The sequence below is a fragment of the Trachurus japonicus genome, chromosome 5 (genome assembly GCF_045865225.1).
Source record: "Trachurus japonicus isolate A0001 chromosome 5, Traja_1.0".
Taxonomy (NCBI): domain Eukaryota; kingdom Metazoa; phylum Chordata; class Actinopteri; order Carangiformes; family Carangidae; genus Trachurus; species Trachurus japonicus.
Genome location: NC_140911.1, coordinates 32,423,326 through 32,442,413, shown reverse-complemented (window position 1 = coordinate 32,442,413; position 19,088 = coordinate 32,423,326). Strand labels below are relative to the sequence as shown.

General features: G+C 39.2%; 2 protein-coding genes across 2 annotated transcripts in view; both read left to right on the top strand.

Moving 5' to 3' along the window:
- The first annotated feature begins 515 nt into the window (after nt 1-515).
- On the top strand, nt 516-2,358 carry hrh1 (histamine receptor H1). Its single transcript, XM_085777530.1, has one exon. It carries the CDS (start codon nt 664-666, stop codon nt 2,281-2,283), a length of 1,620 nt encoding a protein of 539 aa, XP_085633656.1. The 5' UTR covers nt 516-663; the 3' UTR covers nt 2,284-2,358.
- A 7,993-nt stretch (nt 2,359-10,351) lies between these two features.
- Nucleotides 10,352-19,088, top strand: part of atg7 (ATG7 autophagy related 7 homolog (S. cerevisiae)) — a 64,489-nt gene continuing 55,752 nt past the window's right edge. The window contains exons 1-8 of the mRNA XM_085777529.1: nt 10,352-10,475; nt 11,881-12,092; nt 12,257-12,311; nt 12,951-13,068; nt 13,205-13,282; nt 13,378-13,494; nt 15,278-15,424; nt 15,611-15,699. Of these exons, the coding sequence (XP_085633655.1) occupies nt 11,921-12,092; nt 12,257-12,311; nt 12,951-13,068; nt 13,205-13,282; nt 13,378-13,494; nt 15,278-15,424; nt 15,611-15,699 (776 nt within the window). The 5' untranslated portion in view covers nt 10,352-10,475; nt 11,881-11,920. The remainder of the gene's footprint in view (nt 10,476-11,880; nt 12,093-12,256; nt 12,312-12,950; nt 13,069-13,204; nt 13,283-13,377; nt 13,495-15,277; nt 15,425-15,610; nt 15,700-19,088) is intronic.

The window sequence follows — 19,088 nt, the reverse complement described above, 5'->3', positions numbered from 1 at the left end:
GTAGCATGCACCAGGAACAGGTCAGGTCAACAAGTTCACTCTGCAACTTTTTGATACTGCCAATGCATTGCATGGTAATTCACACTTTCCCAGTGACTGTGAGCGAAAAAGGATTCTGGCAGCAGTTCTCTCAGCAGCCACCAACAGTATCATTAGTAATTAGTAAAGGTTTTATTAATCTTACCTTTAAGTTTCTCTATTTTGTCTATTTTGAATCCTGTCTTTTTTTTTTAGTTGGTTTATCTCTCATCAGTCTGCTAGCCTAAAGATTTTTTCCAAAGCATGTTTAAAGGTATCTTGGATTGGTATTTGCACAGGAAAGAGGACTTTAAAATTCTTTCAGATTTAAATGAGGAAAATAAAGATTAGAAATGTGACAAATTTTAACAGTATGCTATATCTTCTCTATATTTTCCAGGTATTAACTGTTGGGATTTACAGTATGTGGCACCTGGACTTAAGATCAACACAACACTGATTAAGTCTTCTCCAGTGTTTGATGGATTGCCTTTTTCCCTGATCATGTGTGAATGTTGGATCCAGATGAGTTAAATACACTTTCCTCACCTGATCCAAAGCTAATGGTGCATACATGGCTTGTACCACAGTGATCAATAGACCTCCACAATGTGACAGCATCTAGAGGTGACCATCTCATCTACCATGATGGAATCAGGTCTATCACCTTCCACAGAGCTACACCACAACACCAGCAGCTACGACAGTAACAGTAACGCCAGCTGGAGTGGTAATCAGACCCTCACCCTCCATGGCCGCTTCCACAACGCCCTGTTAGGGGTCTTTCTGGGACTACTTTCTCTCCTCACTATCCTCATGAACCTGCTTGTTCTCTACGCCGTGAAGCGAGAAAAGAGCCTCCACACTGTTGGGAACTTGTACATTGTCAGTCTGTCGGTGGCAGATCTGATTGTAGGGACCACAGTTATGCCGCTGAACTTGATGTATTTATTAGAGGATGAATGGAAGCTTGGCCGTGCCGTGTGCCAGTTTTGGCTCATTATGGACTATGTGGCAAGCACAGCATCAATTTTCAGCTTGTTTATCCTGTGTTTGGACCGGTACCGTTCTGTCAGACAGCCGCTTAAGTACCTAAAGTACCGGACACGGGGAAAAGCCAGTGTGATGATTTCCGGCGCCTGGCTGCTGTCGATGATGTGGATTATTCCAATTTTAGGATGGAGGTCTTTCACACACGTAGACCTTAAACCTGAAGAGGAGAACAAATGTGACACGGATTTCCGCTTTGTCACGTGGTTTAAGGTCATTACTGCCGTCTTTAACTTCTATGTACCCTCACTTTTGATGCTGTGGTTTTACACACACATCTATTTGGCTGTGAGACAACACCTGAGAGACAGAGAGAGAATCATCCATCCAACAGATTCATTTGGGGAAATGGAGAATGGACAAAATGTAAAAACGCTGGAGAGAAGTGACTCCAAATCACCCAAGCGGGAGTGTGAGACTCCAAGCAAACTCTCCAAAAAACAACGCTTGTTGGACCAGAACACTTTAGATCAGGTGTATTCTTTTGAAGACTCTAGTAAAACCAAAGCTGCTCCCTCTAACCCTCAAAGAAATATTGCTGTAAAGTGCCAGCAGAAGTCACTGCTCGCCATGACAACAAAACCATTCAGAATGTCACGTAAGGCCAAAAGGTGCTCCCTGTCGCCCGAGGAAAAACAGCCAGATGCCGAGACTCCCTTGAGTCTACCTTCAGTTCCACAAGACGTCATTCTCTCAGACGGGACTAATGAGAACAGACATCAAGCGTCCTTGAATGAATGTCACGTCACGGTACCAAACTCAGTTAGCGGCGTCTGCGATATCAGTCAGATTTCAGACGTCCAACGGTACGTGTCTGTGCTCTATAACGACTACGACCCCAGTCACGCTCTGCCTTGGAGCGATGAAGGGGTTAAAGATGCCAAATTGGACCCGGCCAACGTGGCGACTCTGAGACAGACGTGGCAAAAGTTTATCGACCAATCGCGTCAGCGTATCCAAAGTCTGAGGATCCATAAAGAGCACAAAGCCGCCAAGCAGTTGGGCTTTATAATCGCTGCTTTCATGTTGTGTTGGATACCGTACTTCATAGCTTTCATGGTCATGGCATTCTGCAAGGAGTGCGTGCACCACGACCTCCACATGTTCACCATATGGCTAGGTTACATCAACTCCACTCTCAACCCTTTCATATACCCGCTCTGCAACGGGAACTTCAAACGAGTCTTCAAAAATATTCTCAACATTCGTTTATGACTGATTGTACTAGGGGAATAAGCCAAACAAAATCAGACTTGTTAAAATACAGCTGGCATTCAAAGATGAGGAGGAAATAGTGACTTAAAGCAGAAGTAAGCAGAATGTTTGTGTTAATATAAGTCTTAAATAGTTATATCTTCCGACAGCAATCACTTATATAGAGTGTTTGGTCTGAAACACGGGTCTGTCAGTCACTCTGCTCTGCTGTAAGCCGAGGAGAAAACTTTCCTTGTATCCTACAACCTTTATCCAATGAGGAGAGAGAACGGCATAAAGGGGCGGTCCTCTCTGTGTGTGCAGCCAAGGGATGCGCATGAATGTGGTGACGTAGGGACGAGGGCGGGGACTGCTAACTCCATCTGCTGACAGGAAGTTAGCCAAAATGACCGGATCGCTTACTTCTGCTTTAAAGCTGTACAGAAAAGAAAAAATGTACTGTAGATAAAACCATACATGTATGTTGAGTGTCAGTTATTTGTTAGTTGTTTGTCTTGGATCTTCTTTCTATAACTTGCTGCACTTCTCAGATTCATGGCAACAGTTGAATGTAATTTATTTGAAGTGTGTCAATGCTCAGAGGCCTTTGACCTCAAAGAAATTGGATATCTGGCCAGGGAAACAGTCTCGGTCTGATCCATGAATGACATAAATGTTTTTAAGAAAATCTTTTTTATTTATTTATTTGCACTGTAGAAAAAAAGAGATTGGGTTATATTTTATTCAATACACTTTTTGAAGGATTTTAAGCATGCAAGCTTTAAATGTTTCATAAAATTAAAGCCATCATCTTAACAAATATAAGATAAAGTAATCTTCTTCTTTGGTTTTCTCTGTTGGTGCTTCATCATGCTATGTCAACATTATGTGAGTGAAGAAATAATATTAACAAAACAGAACAAATACCTATATATATTCTATACCATATTCACTTATACGTACAGTATAAGCTCTATGCAGTACTGTAGCTCAAGGTGTGTAGCCTATAATAGGTCACATTTTGAAAACATCACAGTGTTTGCAGGGCAGCAACTTAAACCCTGTTTTCAAACCACAGAGAGATTGTTTTTCTTCTAAGAAAACTGCCCTTTAACCACCGATCGCTAAGCCTTTCACACTCATTTGTAGTGAAGCATCAAACATAATTCCACAGAGCCATGAAAAAGCAGCCATAAATCTGAGGCTCCTGTAATGCATTTGTATTGAATTAAATATTTGCAGCAAACAAACGCATCCATCAGGCTCTAGAGACACAGCACAATCACAAGATGTTTCAAACAATAAAAGCTAAGCCCACAATCCTCTTGTGATGAGGTTCACATTTTAACCATCCCCACAATATAAATCCAATTCATTAAGTTCTGTTTGAATTTTCACAAATGGTCTAAACTCACTAAATATTAGGTCTATCACAGTTTTGAATTTTTTATATGTGACGTAAGTCTGAGATTAGCTGCTGTGTTCTCTGCTGTCGTCTCTTTCTCTTATGTACATCAAGAAACTCATAATGCACATACTGTGTACAGTACAATGAACACTGGCAGGTTGTGAGTCACTACTTAGCCAAATCAAACACATCAGAGGGGGGGTGGGACTGAGCCAGGCGATGTGATGATGTGAAGAAGCTTGTGTGTGATTGCACAGAGCACATCTTTGTCAACAAAACTGAGCCAGTGTCAGGCAGGTCCTCAGGATTTACATGTGTTCTGGATATTCTTTTGTATTGGTTTCACAAATCAAAGCTATTAAGTACATTTACTGCATATTCTGTCCCGTTGTGACAATGCTCTCATCATGTATCTCAGTGGCCAATGAAATGCTTTGATGTTCATTGAATTCATGGATATTTCTGCAACAATGGTTTCTCCAATTTGGACACTTCTGCAAATAAATTCGAGCTGTGTTATCAAAGTTTTATTGCTGCCAACAGGGAGCAGAGGTCTTGGTGTATCATTCTAATGATCATAATAATGAATGATAATGCTCTTTGTAATAAAAAACAGAATATCTCTGTTGTACAGTCACTTATCCTGCTTTTCGAAATGAGGCAATATACACACTCTGTGTGTTTGTATAAATTATGTTACACTTAGCTACAGGTTTGTAAAACTAAAAGTAAACCTAATGCTCAAATTTCCACATGTTCCAATTGCCATTCTGTCAAATTTGCTAAATGTGTAGACATGGACTGCAGATATTAATGGGCATAGCTCCTCCTGTGATATCAGCTGTATAGGTTTTTGAGGATCAGGTCATAGAGGACTTTTGTGCCATCATCATCATCTAAATACCTAATTCAGACTAACTCCTGGCTAATCTAAAAATAGGCAAAGAGGAGGTGTGTGGAGCATATAGTCAACCACCTGTCACTCAAATCAGCATGCCTTCATTTATTCGGAACCTTAAGCCTTAATATAATAAAGTCATATTAAAATTTCCCACCAATACGTTTTTATATAGGAGAAAATTAGCTCTATGCTGAAACTGTTTTTTAAAAAGCTTTGTGGTCTAGGGATATATAGCTTATTTATCTGTGCTCCTTTAGTCTGGGCCAATTGCAGTCCAGTCAAATCTATTTATGCATCCCAAAATCTCAAATCACATTTTGGACCAAAGAACTGTGTAATCTGTACAACATGCATCACCCTCGTAGATGAGCTTCAGCATGTGTTTGTGCATGCTATCAAGTTTGCGCATGTTTTTACACACACAAACGTTGGTGTTTTATGCAATGACAGTCACACAAATGTCCATTGTTTGAAATAGTATCTCATTGAATCGAGTCATGCTGATGCCCCTGCATGTGGTGCTGTTTAGCCTTCTAATTCCTCAACAGCAACACAATGATTATTATAACGGAGGTACCTCACCTAAATGAGTCCAACTCTGGCATTTAACAGCACTGACATGGTACATCAACCATTTATGCAACGATGCACAACTTCTGCGCTAGATAGGAAAAGGATAGCTGGAAGAGAGGGACAGTTGTTACCATGATTCAGCTGTCAGAAGAACAACTTTGACACTTTTCCCTCTTAAACTCCACAGATACCTGTAAATAATGTGAACAAAATGAGGCAGTGCAACACCTGGTCACGGGTAATTAGAAAGAATGAGTATTGTTGTGAGAATATTATCTGTATAGATAATACACATAAAGCCTGACACCTTCTACTTATACTCCAGACCTGTTGAATCTGTGCAGGGTGTTCTTGTAACGACAGACAGCTCCATTGGTTGTGGTCACCTCACAAAACAAACAAACAAAAAAAAGTCATCTTTTTTCAGGCATGCACTTGAACTGATGATTGGTCCCCCATACTGGTACTGTATGGTATATAACAGATGAGAAAGGATCCTATTTGCTGGTTTACTGTGCACCATTGTTGCTCCTGTTCAGTTAAATCATCGACACAACACGTTCTTCTGGTTACAGGCCTTTATTTTCCACCTCCATACCATCAAACATGCCCTGGGAAATGTTGTAAGAAATGAAGAGACAAATAAAACACATGAAACATAAAATTAACTTGTTACACAAAGCACTTCCACAGAAAGTTATAAATAAAACATGATATGAAACTTAAATAGATGTACATCTCACTGGCTGCATGCAGATCAGGTCTTCATTTACATGAACTATACAGCAATGTAACTTCAACATCCTGTCTTACACCATACTATCGACAAAGACTGATGCTCTCAAGCATGGTCAAAGACAGTTACTTTTTGACGGAATTACATAGCATAAGAAAGACATTCAAGAGAAGAGAAATGAGCGTAGTTTTTGTTTTTACCTCAGCTTGACGTGCATAGAGCAAAACCAGCCTGCAGTATCCAACCAGTCTCTTCATTTAATAACCTATTTTACAGAAAAGCACATCCATAATAGGTGATTTCTTTGAATGGTAAATGAAGATGACAGTGTCAGTTCCAAACCTCTCACTCTACACACTCATCTCGGTGCAGGTACCACCATGTTTATGATAAATGCTGTTATTACCTGTTGTGCCAGACAGAGCAGGAGACAAGTCTGAAGAACAGGCCTGTAACTTCCCACTCTTCACCCTGAAGTCACTTCTCTTTTTTTTTAAGTGCGTCAAACATCCTCATATCCCTCTATCAGACCATATCAACATAAAAATCATAATTCTGTAGTTTATATAGCCTTATGCTGTTTGCTACCATGACACAGTGAGTGCTGACTTTAATAGATCCTTCACTATAAGGCAAAGAGGAAAATAAGCAATGGGTGTGAAAATAGCCCACATGCATCAATTTTGCCAAAACCAACACTAGTAAAAAAATAATAATAATAATAATAAAAAAAGTGGAAAAAAGAGGAAACAGATCTGTTGTCCATGTTAAAGGGCAATATCCACTGCACAACTATTTATATGGTCAAAATATGAGCTTGTTTGAGGCTATCCACATCTCATTAGCAAATCTAACAGTACATTACTTGGCAGTGGACAGAAATATGTTGGACTTAGCTCTTTAGTTTATGGCAAAGAAATCAACGTCTGGCACGAATATCAGTGTTTTGATATCAAACAACCCCTATCACTTGTATTAGCCTAGATGGAAATGCAGAGTATAGAGGCTCAGACTCTCAAGATGATGTATCCTCTGCACCAAACAAACAACTGGATTTCATTGATATTATTACATTCATTGTATGGAAACCTACCAAGCCCAAGTTCAATGAGTGATAACATGATCGCCTTTGGAGTCGTTTCCTCAGTGAATGACTTAGGAAGTACCTCTTCATCATTGTTAGATGAAACGGATGAAAGTTGCTCATTATTTTCTGGTTAATTTATATTAAGTGATTCATAAAGAGCAAGCCATGTTTACCCGTATATACAAAGTGTTAATTTATGTTATCATGTACAGCCTACCACACTGAGGCAGTTTGAGGTGTATTAGTCCATAGACAGGACTTCAAATTGATCCAGGGATCCTCAAAATATTCCTGAGGTAGTGGTCTGTTCCATGGATTTCTATGGAAGATGTCACAGGATATCTGTTGTTGAATAAATACATTTTTTATGTGTAAAGTATAAATAGGTGTGCACTGGATGAGGGAAATTTACCTGACACGGCGTGGCAGACTTTTGCTATGCCTGCCAGTAGCCGACTGCCTTGACACAGAATTAATGAGAATGTCTGAAGATTTAGAGCCCTTCTGAAAAACACAGACCTGTAAAGCTCTCCAGAGGAGCATCGTTGAATTCAAGTGAATGGCACTGTGACTTTTACAAGTTTCATTTGAAGCAGGGGCCCCTTATTCAATCATGCAAAACAGAGAGGTGTCAGCAGGTGTGAAGGGGAGAAATTAAAACATGACACTGATTAAGTGTGAACCAGACACTGACGTCATACAAGCAAATGTCTGGTGAGATTCAAGGACAATTACATATTTTAGAATTTCATAGGGCAGGCTACATCTGCTGCAGAAATTATGTTGATTTGTTTTAAACGGCTTTAAGGAATGTAATGACACTGAAAGTGGGAAGGAGGCTAATGTGATTTCCCCATCAGTCTCTACGGTGGTTTAATGTTAAGTAAACCAGACAGTTTACTCTTATACTTTAAATACTTATTAGCAAAATCAAAAGCGGTGGTCTGGACCATCACATTTGAGAATCCAACTCAAATAACAAGTCAGAAACTAAAATTACAGACGCACAAGCTGGAGACAATTTTCCTATGGCACTGTGCGTTGATGTAATTATAAAAATTACTCTTTGCTCTGAATTTGAAGATAAACAAGACACATTTATCAACTTATTGACTTGTTCTTACTCACAGTGCAGCAGGGATTACAAGCCCAGAGAAGAAAAAGCCAGATATTGATTAACCTTACATGTGCCATACGGTTTATATGTTGTGCAACACAACTTATTTGCATGCAGTTTTTAAGAAAAATAATCTTATTTGTGTGAAAACTGAGACAAGACATGACATTTTTAATCTGTCAGTTATTTTTGTTTGGTGTATATAAAACAACATATTAAGTGTAGCTAGCTATTGTGGAATTAAAGCTTCAAATTCTAATATTTGAGAAGCTGGGACAATAGAAAGTTTGCTATTTCACTTAAAAATACCTGGACTTAATATTTAGTTGCAGTTTATTAATTGCAGATTGATTTATCACCTATATCAGATTTCTTGGTGGTCGAGTGGTCAGAGCACATCCTATGTTGGCATAGTCTGAAGCAGTGCCAATTTGATTACCATTAGGCTATTTTCTTATTTTTATCATCGCCAGTTTTTATATATGAAATGTCAGGTTAATTAATGTTTATCAATTCCATGTAGTCACTCTGAGGGAACTGTGTGTGTAGCCAGCAGACTACATGAGACATGGAATCAGAGTATGTGCAAAAGTAGGTGAGTCAAGTAGGTAATAGACTCATTAGAAAGACATTTGGGTGCTCAAGTAATCAATTAAGCAGACCAATCAAACGAGACATCCTTAGGAAAGGTTTTGTAAGATCTGTAATACAAATCATTTACAAAATAGGGCACCGACTCAGCAAGCAACAGAAAATTAATAAATTAGGTAAAGGCCAACCCACACATCACGTCCAGAGAGTTGCAGATTTATCAGGCAAATGTATACGCATCTACAATCAGGTAAAAAAAAGAAAAAAAAGAATAGACATGGTATTCAAGGGCGGGTTGTTAGAAGGAAGCCTCTGTTCTCAAGAAAGAACAACGTTGCCTGTTTAAACTGTGCCACAGAACACTTGGACAAACAAGAGGCCTTCTGGAAGTCTATTCTCTGGACAGATGAGTCCAAAATGAAATTATTTGGGTACAATCATGGGCGAACAAAGAAGAAGGCTCACACACATCCAGAGTGTAGCCAGGTGCTGAGTCCAGGGAGGTGAACAACAAAAAGAAGAAGGGGACTCGCCACACATGCTCCCAAAGTTTACAAAAATTTATTACAGGACTAGCCTACATAAAAACGAGACGTTTCGAGCATTGAGCTCTTTGTCAGGTCAATCACGGGCACCACAGGTTTCACAAACTTTCAAGCAGCACTAAGCAATACATCACGACAGGCTGTGGTATACCAAACTCCTTGGTGTGGTATAATGAGGATACCTTGGCCTGGAGTGATGTACTGCTTCCTTTTTTGCAGTCCTGACAACTGCTGCTGCTGCTGTCAAGGGCTCAGTTTGAATGTTGTGTTTACAAACTGCAACGAGCAAACCTACAGACTACAGGCGTTGTCGTAGTAGCTGCTATCAGGCGCAGCTGTGATATACGCTCACTTTTCATTCATGATGTTTTTCAAATAATGATTTTTTTTGACTGATTTTAAGATGCTAATACCTTTTAAACTAGTTGATCTAAATACAAATTAAGGGTAAATACCTGACATCCCAGACATTAATAATGCTCTTTATAATAATAGATAAATATATATGTATATATATATATATATATATATATATATACATACACACACACACACATTTCACTGATACTGAGACCTACGAATCTCTGTAAAATCCAACCACATCTTCAGTCAAGTGAAAAGAAGTTCAATGATTTTTTATTTTTATTTTTTTTAAATCTTATTTTTGTGAGTGGTGCCTAAACACGGTGCGTCTTTTCCCATCAGTGTAACTTAGAGACGGTCCCTAACTCACTGAGGCACAGCTCTGTGCTCTGATGGAGCCAACTGCGGAAATGCCAGTAACCACAGTGGTTAAAATCAACTCGTAGGACTTTTCTTACACTGCCAGACTTGTAGACTGTTACCTGTTTCGGTTTAGTTTCGTTTGCTCTGTAATTTTTCCGGTTGAAACCGGGAGATGACTCGGACATAGCTACACATCACAGACTTTACTCGCTGCAGCCTGTCTGGTCAGTCTCGTACTAATCAGTCCAGTCCGACATGAAAAGAAACGGCGCGTACAGGTTTCTGTCTGTCTTCTCCTGCTTCATCGTCTGCGTCTTCTTATTCATGTTTTGGTTCTTTATATTTTACTCGATGATGCTCGCGCCATAAAACATGCAGACACATTTCCACACCAGCTGCTAACCAAAGGCTAATCTGACAGGAGGCTACTTCCTTACCCACAGTGCACTGCTTTATTGACAAGTCTCCCCCGCTCTCCCCGGCTGCGTCACATGATCAGCTCCACCAGGAAGTGAGGATCTCTGTAGTGGTAAGTCAACACAACTTAGCCTGTTCAACATTTGACAAAGAAACGCGTGTCTGCTTTGTGTAATGCTAACCGGTGTTGTCAGGGGTGTGGGTCCGGTGTGGTGTGTGTTGTCGAGTAAAAGCATCAGAGGGTTTTTAAGTTAGCTAACTGTGTGTATGTATGTGTGTATGTGAGTCAATAAAGACCTCACACAGAGAAAATGAAAGTTGCACAGACAATAACTTTCCTGGGAAACTGCAAAGTGTTTTACTGCTAACTTACACTGGTATGACTGTCTCTTTTAAATTTGTATGTGTGTTTGTTTTTTTAATGGACCTTGAGTCTAATAATAAAGTCTATCTATCTATCTATCTATCTTACACACTCCAGTGAAACACAGCTGGCTGGACCTCTCTGTGTGTTTTTGGTTTATTCTGGGTTAATAATGAATCAAAAATATCCCTATCAATAGTGGTGGATGTAACAGTTGCCATAGCAATTGGCTGTGGAGATCTAAAACTATTTCACTTTTGAGAGGAGCTTAGCCAGTGATATGTCAAAGGCAGTGACAAAGAGCTGTCACGAGTTGGACTAAAGAAATCAGCAGAGCTGAAGCAATTAGTCCATTAACCGATTTGTGAGACATTATAAAATTAGCTGGCAGATATTTTGTTGACGGTTCATTAATCAGTCATGTACCCTGGCAGAATGGCAAAATCATTAGGATGTGAGGAATTGAATTGAATCCAAAATTTAAAAAAAGGAAGAGATGGGGAAATATGCAAATCACAAATGGATCACATAAGTCTTCACAATCTGAACAACACAAATTGTTTACCACTTTAGCTGGTACAGTAGTTTGACTTCATTCTTAGCATCTTAAAGGGATCGTTCAACATTTTGGCAAATTGGCGCCTTGCCATAATAGTTTTAGGAGTAGGTTCAGTAGCTTTAATTGTCAGTGCAAGCTATTTTTAGAATGACGGAGCAGAGCCGCGAGCTGCTCAGAGCTACGCTACTCTGTCTCGTAATGTTCCGTTATTTTTTCATAGCGTGGTGAATGTGCAGGTCACAACTTGTCCACGAGAGCATTTTGGAGTTGTTGGATTGTGTATTTGATGAGGGAAACCAAGAAATCCCATTAGCCTCCGTAGCGTGGCTCTGAGCAGCTCGTGGCTCTGCTCCGCCGTTCTAAAAATAGCTTGCACCGACAATTAAAGCTACTGAACCTACTCCTAAAACTATAGGGATTATGGCAATGAGCCAATTTGCCAAAATGTTGAACTATCCCTTTAAAATGATCATGGTTGTGAGTATGTCTTTGGCTTGTTAGTCAGAGTATATCAATATGAATGTGATCCCTTGAATCATGACGGATTATAGTGTCTGCAAATGTTTTCTAACCCACAGCTGGTTCATTTCACAGCGACTATAACTCGGCCGTGCAGCTTGATAGTGAAGTTGTCATGGCATCTGAGACCAGCGGAGCAGCGTCCTCCGCCGCAGACCTCAAGCTCCAGTTTGCTCCCTTCAGCAGCGCCCTGGAAGCTGGTTTCTGGCACCAGCTTACTCAGAAGAAACTTGATGACTATAGACTGGACGAGAGCCCCAAGTGTATCAAAGGATACTACTACAATGGTGAGCGGTGTGGTCATGTGGTATCATTATAATGGTCGCTCTTCAGTTAATGTTATTTCACACAAGTTTTATCATTTTATATAACCTGAATTTATTGTTTAGTGCCATATTTCTATCTAGATCAGTATGTTTAAGATAATAATAATAAGATTTCTTTCCTATAGGTGACCCTGTTGGTTTGCCCACACGCCTGACTCTGGAGTTCAGTGCATTTGATGTGTAAGTATAGTGTAAAAATTGTCTTTATAAACATTTTCCCAACTTTAAGATATAGGTTGCTAGTTTGTTAAAGTGCAATGTGTTACCTAAATGTAGATCAAAAGGATTGTACTTCAAAATCAAAACACAGTTTGAAAGAGGCTACCACTCACAAAACAGACATGACTCAGAAAGACACACAAATGTTCATATGATAGTCAAATACTGTACATAAAAAACATGAAACAAAAATGTGTAATACAGTGTATGCAAATGCACTGTAAGCGAAGAGAAACCGAGAGTGGCATAAAAGAGAGAGAAAAAAACACAATAGACACATGACATAGTGTAAATAAAATGTCTCATGTGGATCTAATAAATCGAATGAATCTCCACAGCCATGAGTAGCCCATGCGTTAAATAAGGACAGGACTCACGTAAGCATATGAAAGGCTCAGTGAAGTTTTCATTGTTAAGAGAATAATGAGTGGGTGAACTCCCTTTGGTCAGATAAGGTTTGAACCAAATTTGGACTGGAGCTCACATGAGGTCATTTGTAAACCTGCAACAAAGCAACTGTGCTGGGAATTGCGAAATGTATCATGCACAGGACAATCAGTTAATGAAAACGTGTTTTTTGGGGGGGTTTTTTGCTGTCAGGGACGGTCCCACTCCGGCCCGTTGCTGTCCTGCCATAGGAACGCTGTATAACACCAACACACTTGATGCCTTTAAGACCACTGATAAGAAGGCTCTGCTGGAGAAAGAGGCCAAGGAGGTAAAAGATCTCATGTGGGAAACTTGTTAGACACACTCACACATTCAACATATAGACCCTGGTGGAGACTTCTGTAAAACAGACGTCAGAAATTATGATTTTAATGAGTCCTTTCTCATTTCCTGTTGTCTTGTAGATATGGGATGCCATACAGTCTGGGGCTGCGTTGAAGGACCCATCCGTCCTCAGTAGATTCATTCTGCTGACCTTTGCTGTGCGTATATACAATTCGTAATCAATGTGTTTGTTCTATATTTTGATTTCAATCTTTTTCAATTTCTGTCCCATGTTATGACCATCTGTTTTCAGGATCTGAAGAAATATCATTTTTATTACTGGTTCTGCTTCCCTGCACTCTGCTTCCCGGAGGGGATAAAGATCGTCCAGCAGCCTTCTGTCCTGGAGCAGGTTTTCTCAGCCAAACAGGTTGGTTCTAAAATCTTCATTACAACAGCTGGGTTGAACATTTTGGACAGAACATTTTTAAATGATACAGTAGCTGCATTACTTTGACCTTTTTCTAAACCTTTACAGTTTACAAAAAATACATACATTTTCTTTATTCAAGTCCTTTTTCTATTTTATTTGACTTTCCTTTATTCTCCTAACTCCTTTCCCAAGAGAAATGCACTTCCTCAAAGTGTTAACAGACTGTCAAAAATGTTCAGGTTATAAAACAATATAACGAAGTGAAAAGGATCCAAGGAGTCATTCTGATTCTCTCCTAATGAGGTTCATTAGGAGAGAATCAGAATGACTCAAGAACAGCATGACACCAGCTGCAGGACCCAGCAGTTTCCCCATCTCTATTGTCTGGGCTGGAATAGCCAGTGTTCTGTAACATCTTGATACTTGTTAGCTGAACTTCGTAAGCTGCTAGACAATACTGGAGCCTGCTAAAGATCAATGAGTACACCACAGTCTGTGATACACTGCAGCCAGATGGCCTTGTTTATGCAACTTGCACTATAAATAAGCCATGTTATGTAAATTGGAATTCACACTTAAGAGTAATCTATGTAAAAATGCCATAATATTTGTCACTGATTGTTAATTTACCATCAGATATTTCAGAATTGTTGATTAATGCTTCTGTTTAGACTCCCCAGTACCACAAGGCATTATAAAACATGTATATTGTATGATATTTACAGTGACATGCAAAAGTTTGTGCACCCCTGGTCAAAATTTCTGTTACTGTGAACATATAAGCAAGTGGAAGATGAAATGTTCTCCAAAAGGCATTACAGATAGCACATTCCCACATTTTAACCAATATACTATATTTTTATTTTCATCTTTTACATTTTCAAAATGACAGAAAAGGAAATGGCTTGTCTGATATGGTCAAAGTTATCTGAGAGCTCAAGTCTCCTGGGTTTCCCATTCTTTTGCAGGCTGCTGCTTTGTTTCCTCTTCTCACTCTTAAATTGTAGAAAACAAAAATAATACCCTGATACTGTTTAAAATATTGCAAAAGAGTGTTTCATGTTTAACTTTATTCCTTTTGGAGATCATTTCATTAGGGCTGACCCAAAAAAAGCTTGGGTTCATTCGTTGCCATGGTAATCGATCATGAAGTCTGATCGTTTTTTTTTTTTTAGTTTGTTTTCCTTTTTGACACTGGTTCTCATCGGCAATTGTTCAACAAGTGTGTTTATTAATTTTTCCAGAATAAATATTCACACTACAAGTAAAATATAGGTGCAAAACAATATCACAATAAGGCTCATCTTGAATGATATAAACATCACAGGGCAGTAGCATGTGTTATTTTACACAGTCCAAAACATAAATAATCCATCATCTCTCTTAGAGAAAAGCATTTCAAATAAAAAATGGAGCGAAAAACAAACAAACAGACGTATTCATCGGCAATTGTTACATTGAAATGAGTAGGCTACTTGGCATCCTGGAAACCTGTCTGATTAGTTTTGGAGACATGCAGTGTTTGTTTGCCATACATTCATTATGTACTGTATGGTGAAGCTTTGATTATGATCAATTTTATGTCTGTGAATAATCGATTATCTAAATATGGTAATTGGGAGTGACAGCCCTACATTTCATCCTCCACATCCACAGAGATTTTAACCTGGGGTGCCCAAACTTTTGCATGCCAGGGTACAGTATGTAAGAAGAGCTTTGTTGACAGTGTTGTACAGACTTTCGTGTGCATATGGCTGACGCCTCATTATTTCTGTTTCAGATTGCAGCTTTGCAGGAGGCCTATGATGGACTGTGGATGAAGAGGGGGACCAGTGGAGTTCCTTACTTCCTGATGAAATACACTGATGACACAGTTCAGTTGGCTCCACTCGAGGACTGGGACTCGTTCTTCACCAACACTAAGAAGGTGATCTCGTATATGCGGAAGATTTTTGCAATCTTTCGTATATAAAAGTTGGATTGTTGCTGTAATTTTAGTGGCTCATCTCAACCATTAGATCAGAGTTTGTTGTATTACACACATACACACACGCACGCCTACATGCACACTCACACTTCGGTAATGTAAACACACCTTGTTTGGTTTCCCTAGGTTACTGTGGGTGTTTATGATCCGTGTACTCTGTCTCAACATCCGGGCTGGCCTCTGAGAAATCTCCTGGTCCTCTTGGCTAACCGATGGTAAACCCTACTACTGTACTTCTCTCTCCTGTCTGTGTGTGTGTGTGTGTGTGTGAGATGAGGAAGTGTTAAAGACTGTGCATTTAAAAACATATGTTGTTATAAATTTCACTTTGAATGTATTTCAGCTCACACTGACTCCTTTTATTGTAGCACAAAGCCACAAAATGAAAGACAGGAAATCGCTGCTTAACTAATATCCTGACTGTGAAGTGCAGGGAGCAGCTCACAAACATCGGTGTGTTAAAAGATGTAAGTGGAGGCATTGTTTAAATGACTTTCAATCATTACAAAAAAAATAAAATAAAAAATCCAATCTGAATCTATTGTTCTATCACAAACAGACCGAACAAACACAGTCTGGCGGCTGCTTAATCACAACAGTGTAGTGAGAGTTTAGAGAGGAAAAGATAACCATAATTAATTACAATTGTTCGTCAACGGATGACTAACTTCCGGAACAAGATTGCTGCTGTTTAGATGACACTGTGTGACTACTGAGCTGTATGTTTCCCTGATAAACAATATCCCATTTGTCCAAAATCGTACAAACTGCTGGCGTCATGTGATCTAGTCATTCTCTGTCACTTCCACGTGATGGGTTCACTCCCAGCAACCAAGGCTGTTTTCTCTACCTAAAGATATTCAATGATATATCCAAACATTCATCAGCAAGGGAGGAGGAGCCACATCATCACAGCTTTTGTCAATGACACATATATTATCAATCACAGATAATATCACAGATAATGAATAATGAGTGTATTTGCTGCATCTTGAAATTTGAAACTGAATCTTACAAACAAAGATACAAATCTGCCACTGAATGTTTTTTTTGCCTACTCTACTGTATGATATTTTAGAACACTTTTGTTTTGTCGCTTGTCCTTAATACCACATATTTATGTTTTGCGCAACAGGAAACAGACTTTTTGTCTTCCTTTCCAAAGTTGTCAGAGATGTCTTGCAGTAAGAACACAGGAGGGATGTCTATGTAAAACTCCACCAAGAAGAGGGATAAGTGCTGTGTTCTGAAGTTGTCACTCATTTTAAACCAATGTTCTGACTTGGTAATGAACAGATTTCCTGCTGCTCTGGATTTGGACCACATACAGCATCTGGATGTTGACATTAAGGCTCTGAATAACAATGAAATACATTTTCATGTTCCTGCTCAGAAATCACTGCGTGTTGACTGACTCATGCTGTTGCAACATGATTGCAGCAGAACATAGAAGCTTGTATGAGTCTCGCTGAAAGATAAAAGTTACAGGATTATTTACAGAGGGAATATTTCAGTACATCAATGGCTAAGGGTGAAAGATGGATTGGATTTATTTCCAAGCATCCTGATAAAGAATATTCAAATATTTACACAAAGATTACGAACAAGTGACCTACACTTGAGTTGTCACTCAGGCATTTTAAACCCACATGTTGTCTTTGCAACAAAGAGTTTATCTGCTGCAGTTCATCTCCACCACATTACATAAGCAAGTGTTTGTGATGCTATGAAAACTCACATTTCAATTTCCAGCAAATGACGTATGATGGTAGAATGAGGAGTTGGACCAAGTATTTAGGTCAAGTTGGCCGGTGCATATTCTCATTTGCCCAGGTCATAGTATTTCAAAGGAGGTTAAATCGAAAGCAACTGGACGTTTCACCTGGTCCCGGACCAGTCCCAGCCTGGTCAGATGCGTACATGAACTGATGAACCCTCTTGGATGAGAGGTGAAACGTCTTCCTAGACAAATAACTAAGTCCAGTTGCTTTCGATTTAACCTCCTTTGAAATTTAGGTCAAGTTGTTTTCTAAGGTTGCGAAAAGGGAAGTGGTTTCAAAAGACTGATGCAATAGGAAAGATAAATGTAGGTATACTGTTAGCCACTGTGTCCAAAGAAGTTTCAGCTTTATAATAAATTAGATAGGCCTCCTTCAGTACATGTACTTAGAAATATTATTTATACCCCATTTTAAACGAGGCTGTGCTTCGCGTCCATGTTTATCAATGTGCTTTTTCCGTAGGAGCTCATATACTGTATATAATGGTGTGAGAATCACCACAGGCTCCAAGATACAATATTATCACAGCACAATATAATTCAGGATTTTAAACATTTTTTACACATTAGCGGTGGGGGATATTAGTCAATAATTTTGCATGTTTCTAACAATTCTGTTAAAAGGATAGCTCAACATTTTGGCAAATTGGCCCATTGCCATAATCTGTCAGTGCAAGCTATTTTTAGAACGGCGGAGACTTGTCCACCAGAGCGTTTTGGAGTTGTTGGATTGTAGCTCTGAGCAGCTCGCGGCTCTGCTCCGCCGTTCTAAAAATAGCTTGCACTGACAATTAAAGGTAACGAACCTACTCCTAAAACTATAGGGATTATGGCAATGGGCAAATTTGCCAAAATGTTGAACTCTCTGTTTAATGTTTATCATGACAAACATTTACTTATTTATATACCGGTACTGTAAATGCAGACTCTCTCCAGAGAATGCTGCAGTGCTTTATATTTATTATGAATCTTTTTTTTTTGGTTTATGTTACAGGTTTATTTTTTTATCAAATTCAGATTAACTGGTAAACCGAGCAGACCCTCAAACAGGATGTACATGCACATCAGGAACACTCACACAAACAGACTATTAAGTACAATGCAAAAAAGATGTTAAGTACATACTAAACTGATAAAGTTTGTCTTGAGTTTCTTAAACTTGGTAATGCAGCTGGAAGTTCATCTTGATTTATTAAAGAGCAGTAAAATTATCTTGTCTAGAAATAACATAATGACAAGAAGAACAAATAGTTACTAAAGTAATTTGATCTTGATATTGTCTAAGAATGAATACAAACAAACATTATTGCATCACATCATCCAGGAATGTGTAGAATTACAGTGTCAGGTACAGTCCGAAGAGAAGTACACCTCCAAATACATTCGGACAATCAGTTTTTTGGCCAAACTTTTCTCTGGAGAGCTCAATTTCTTTTCTGGCACTTGTGTTGATACTTTAAAAAGCTTTTTGTTGCATAATTGTTCAAACAGGAAACTCTCACGGAGGCCTGTTGGACTGGTGTGTTCTGTGACACCGGCGGCTTATCAGCAGCAAATTCTTTGAGAAGATTTAAGATTCATGCTCTGTAGCCAGAGGTGTTTTTTTAATCCAATACAAACCTCATCAGTCTTGTGCTTGACTACACTTTCTATCAGTGATAAACATAATGTGTTGATACAGGCTTAGATGGGTGAAGATTTAGAACCTCAGTGCAGCCGCAGCTGCAGCCGCGGTGTCTCACTTGTTCAGCTGTTTCACCGCAGTTTGTAATCGGCCATTTAGGACCATATTAGGAGAAATGTGATGGTATGTGGATGTGTGCG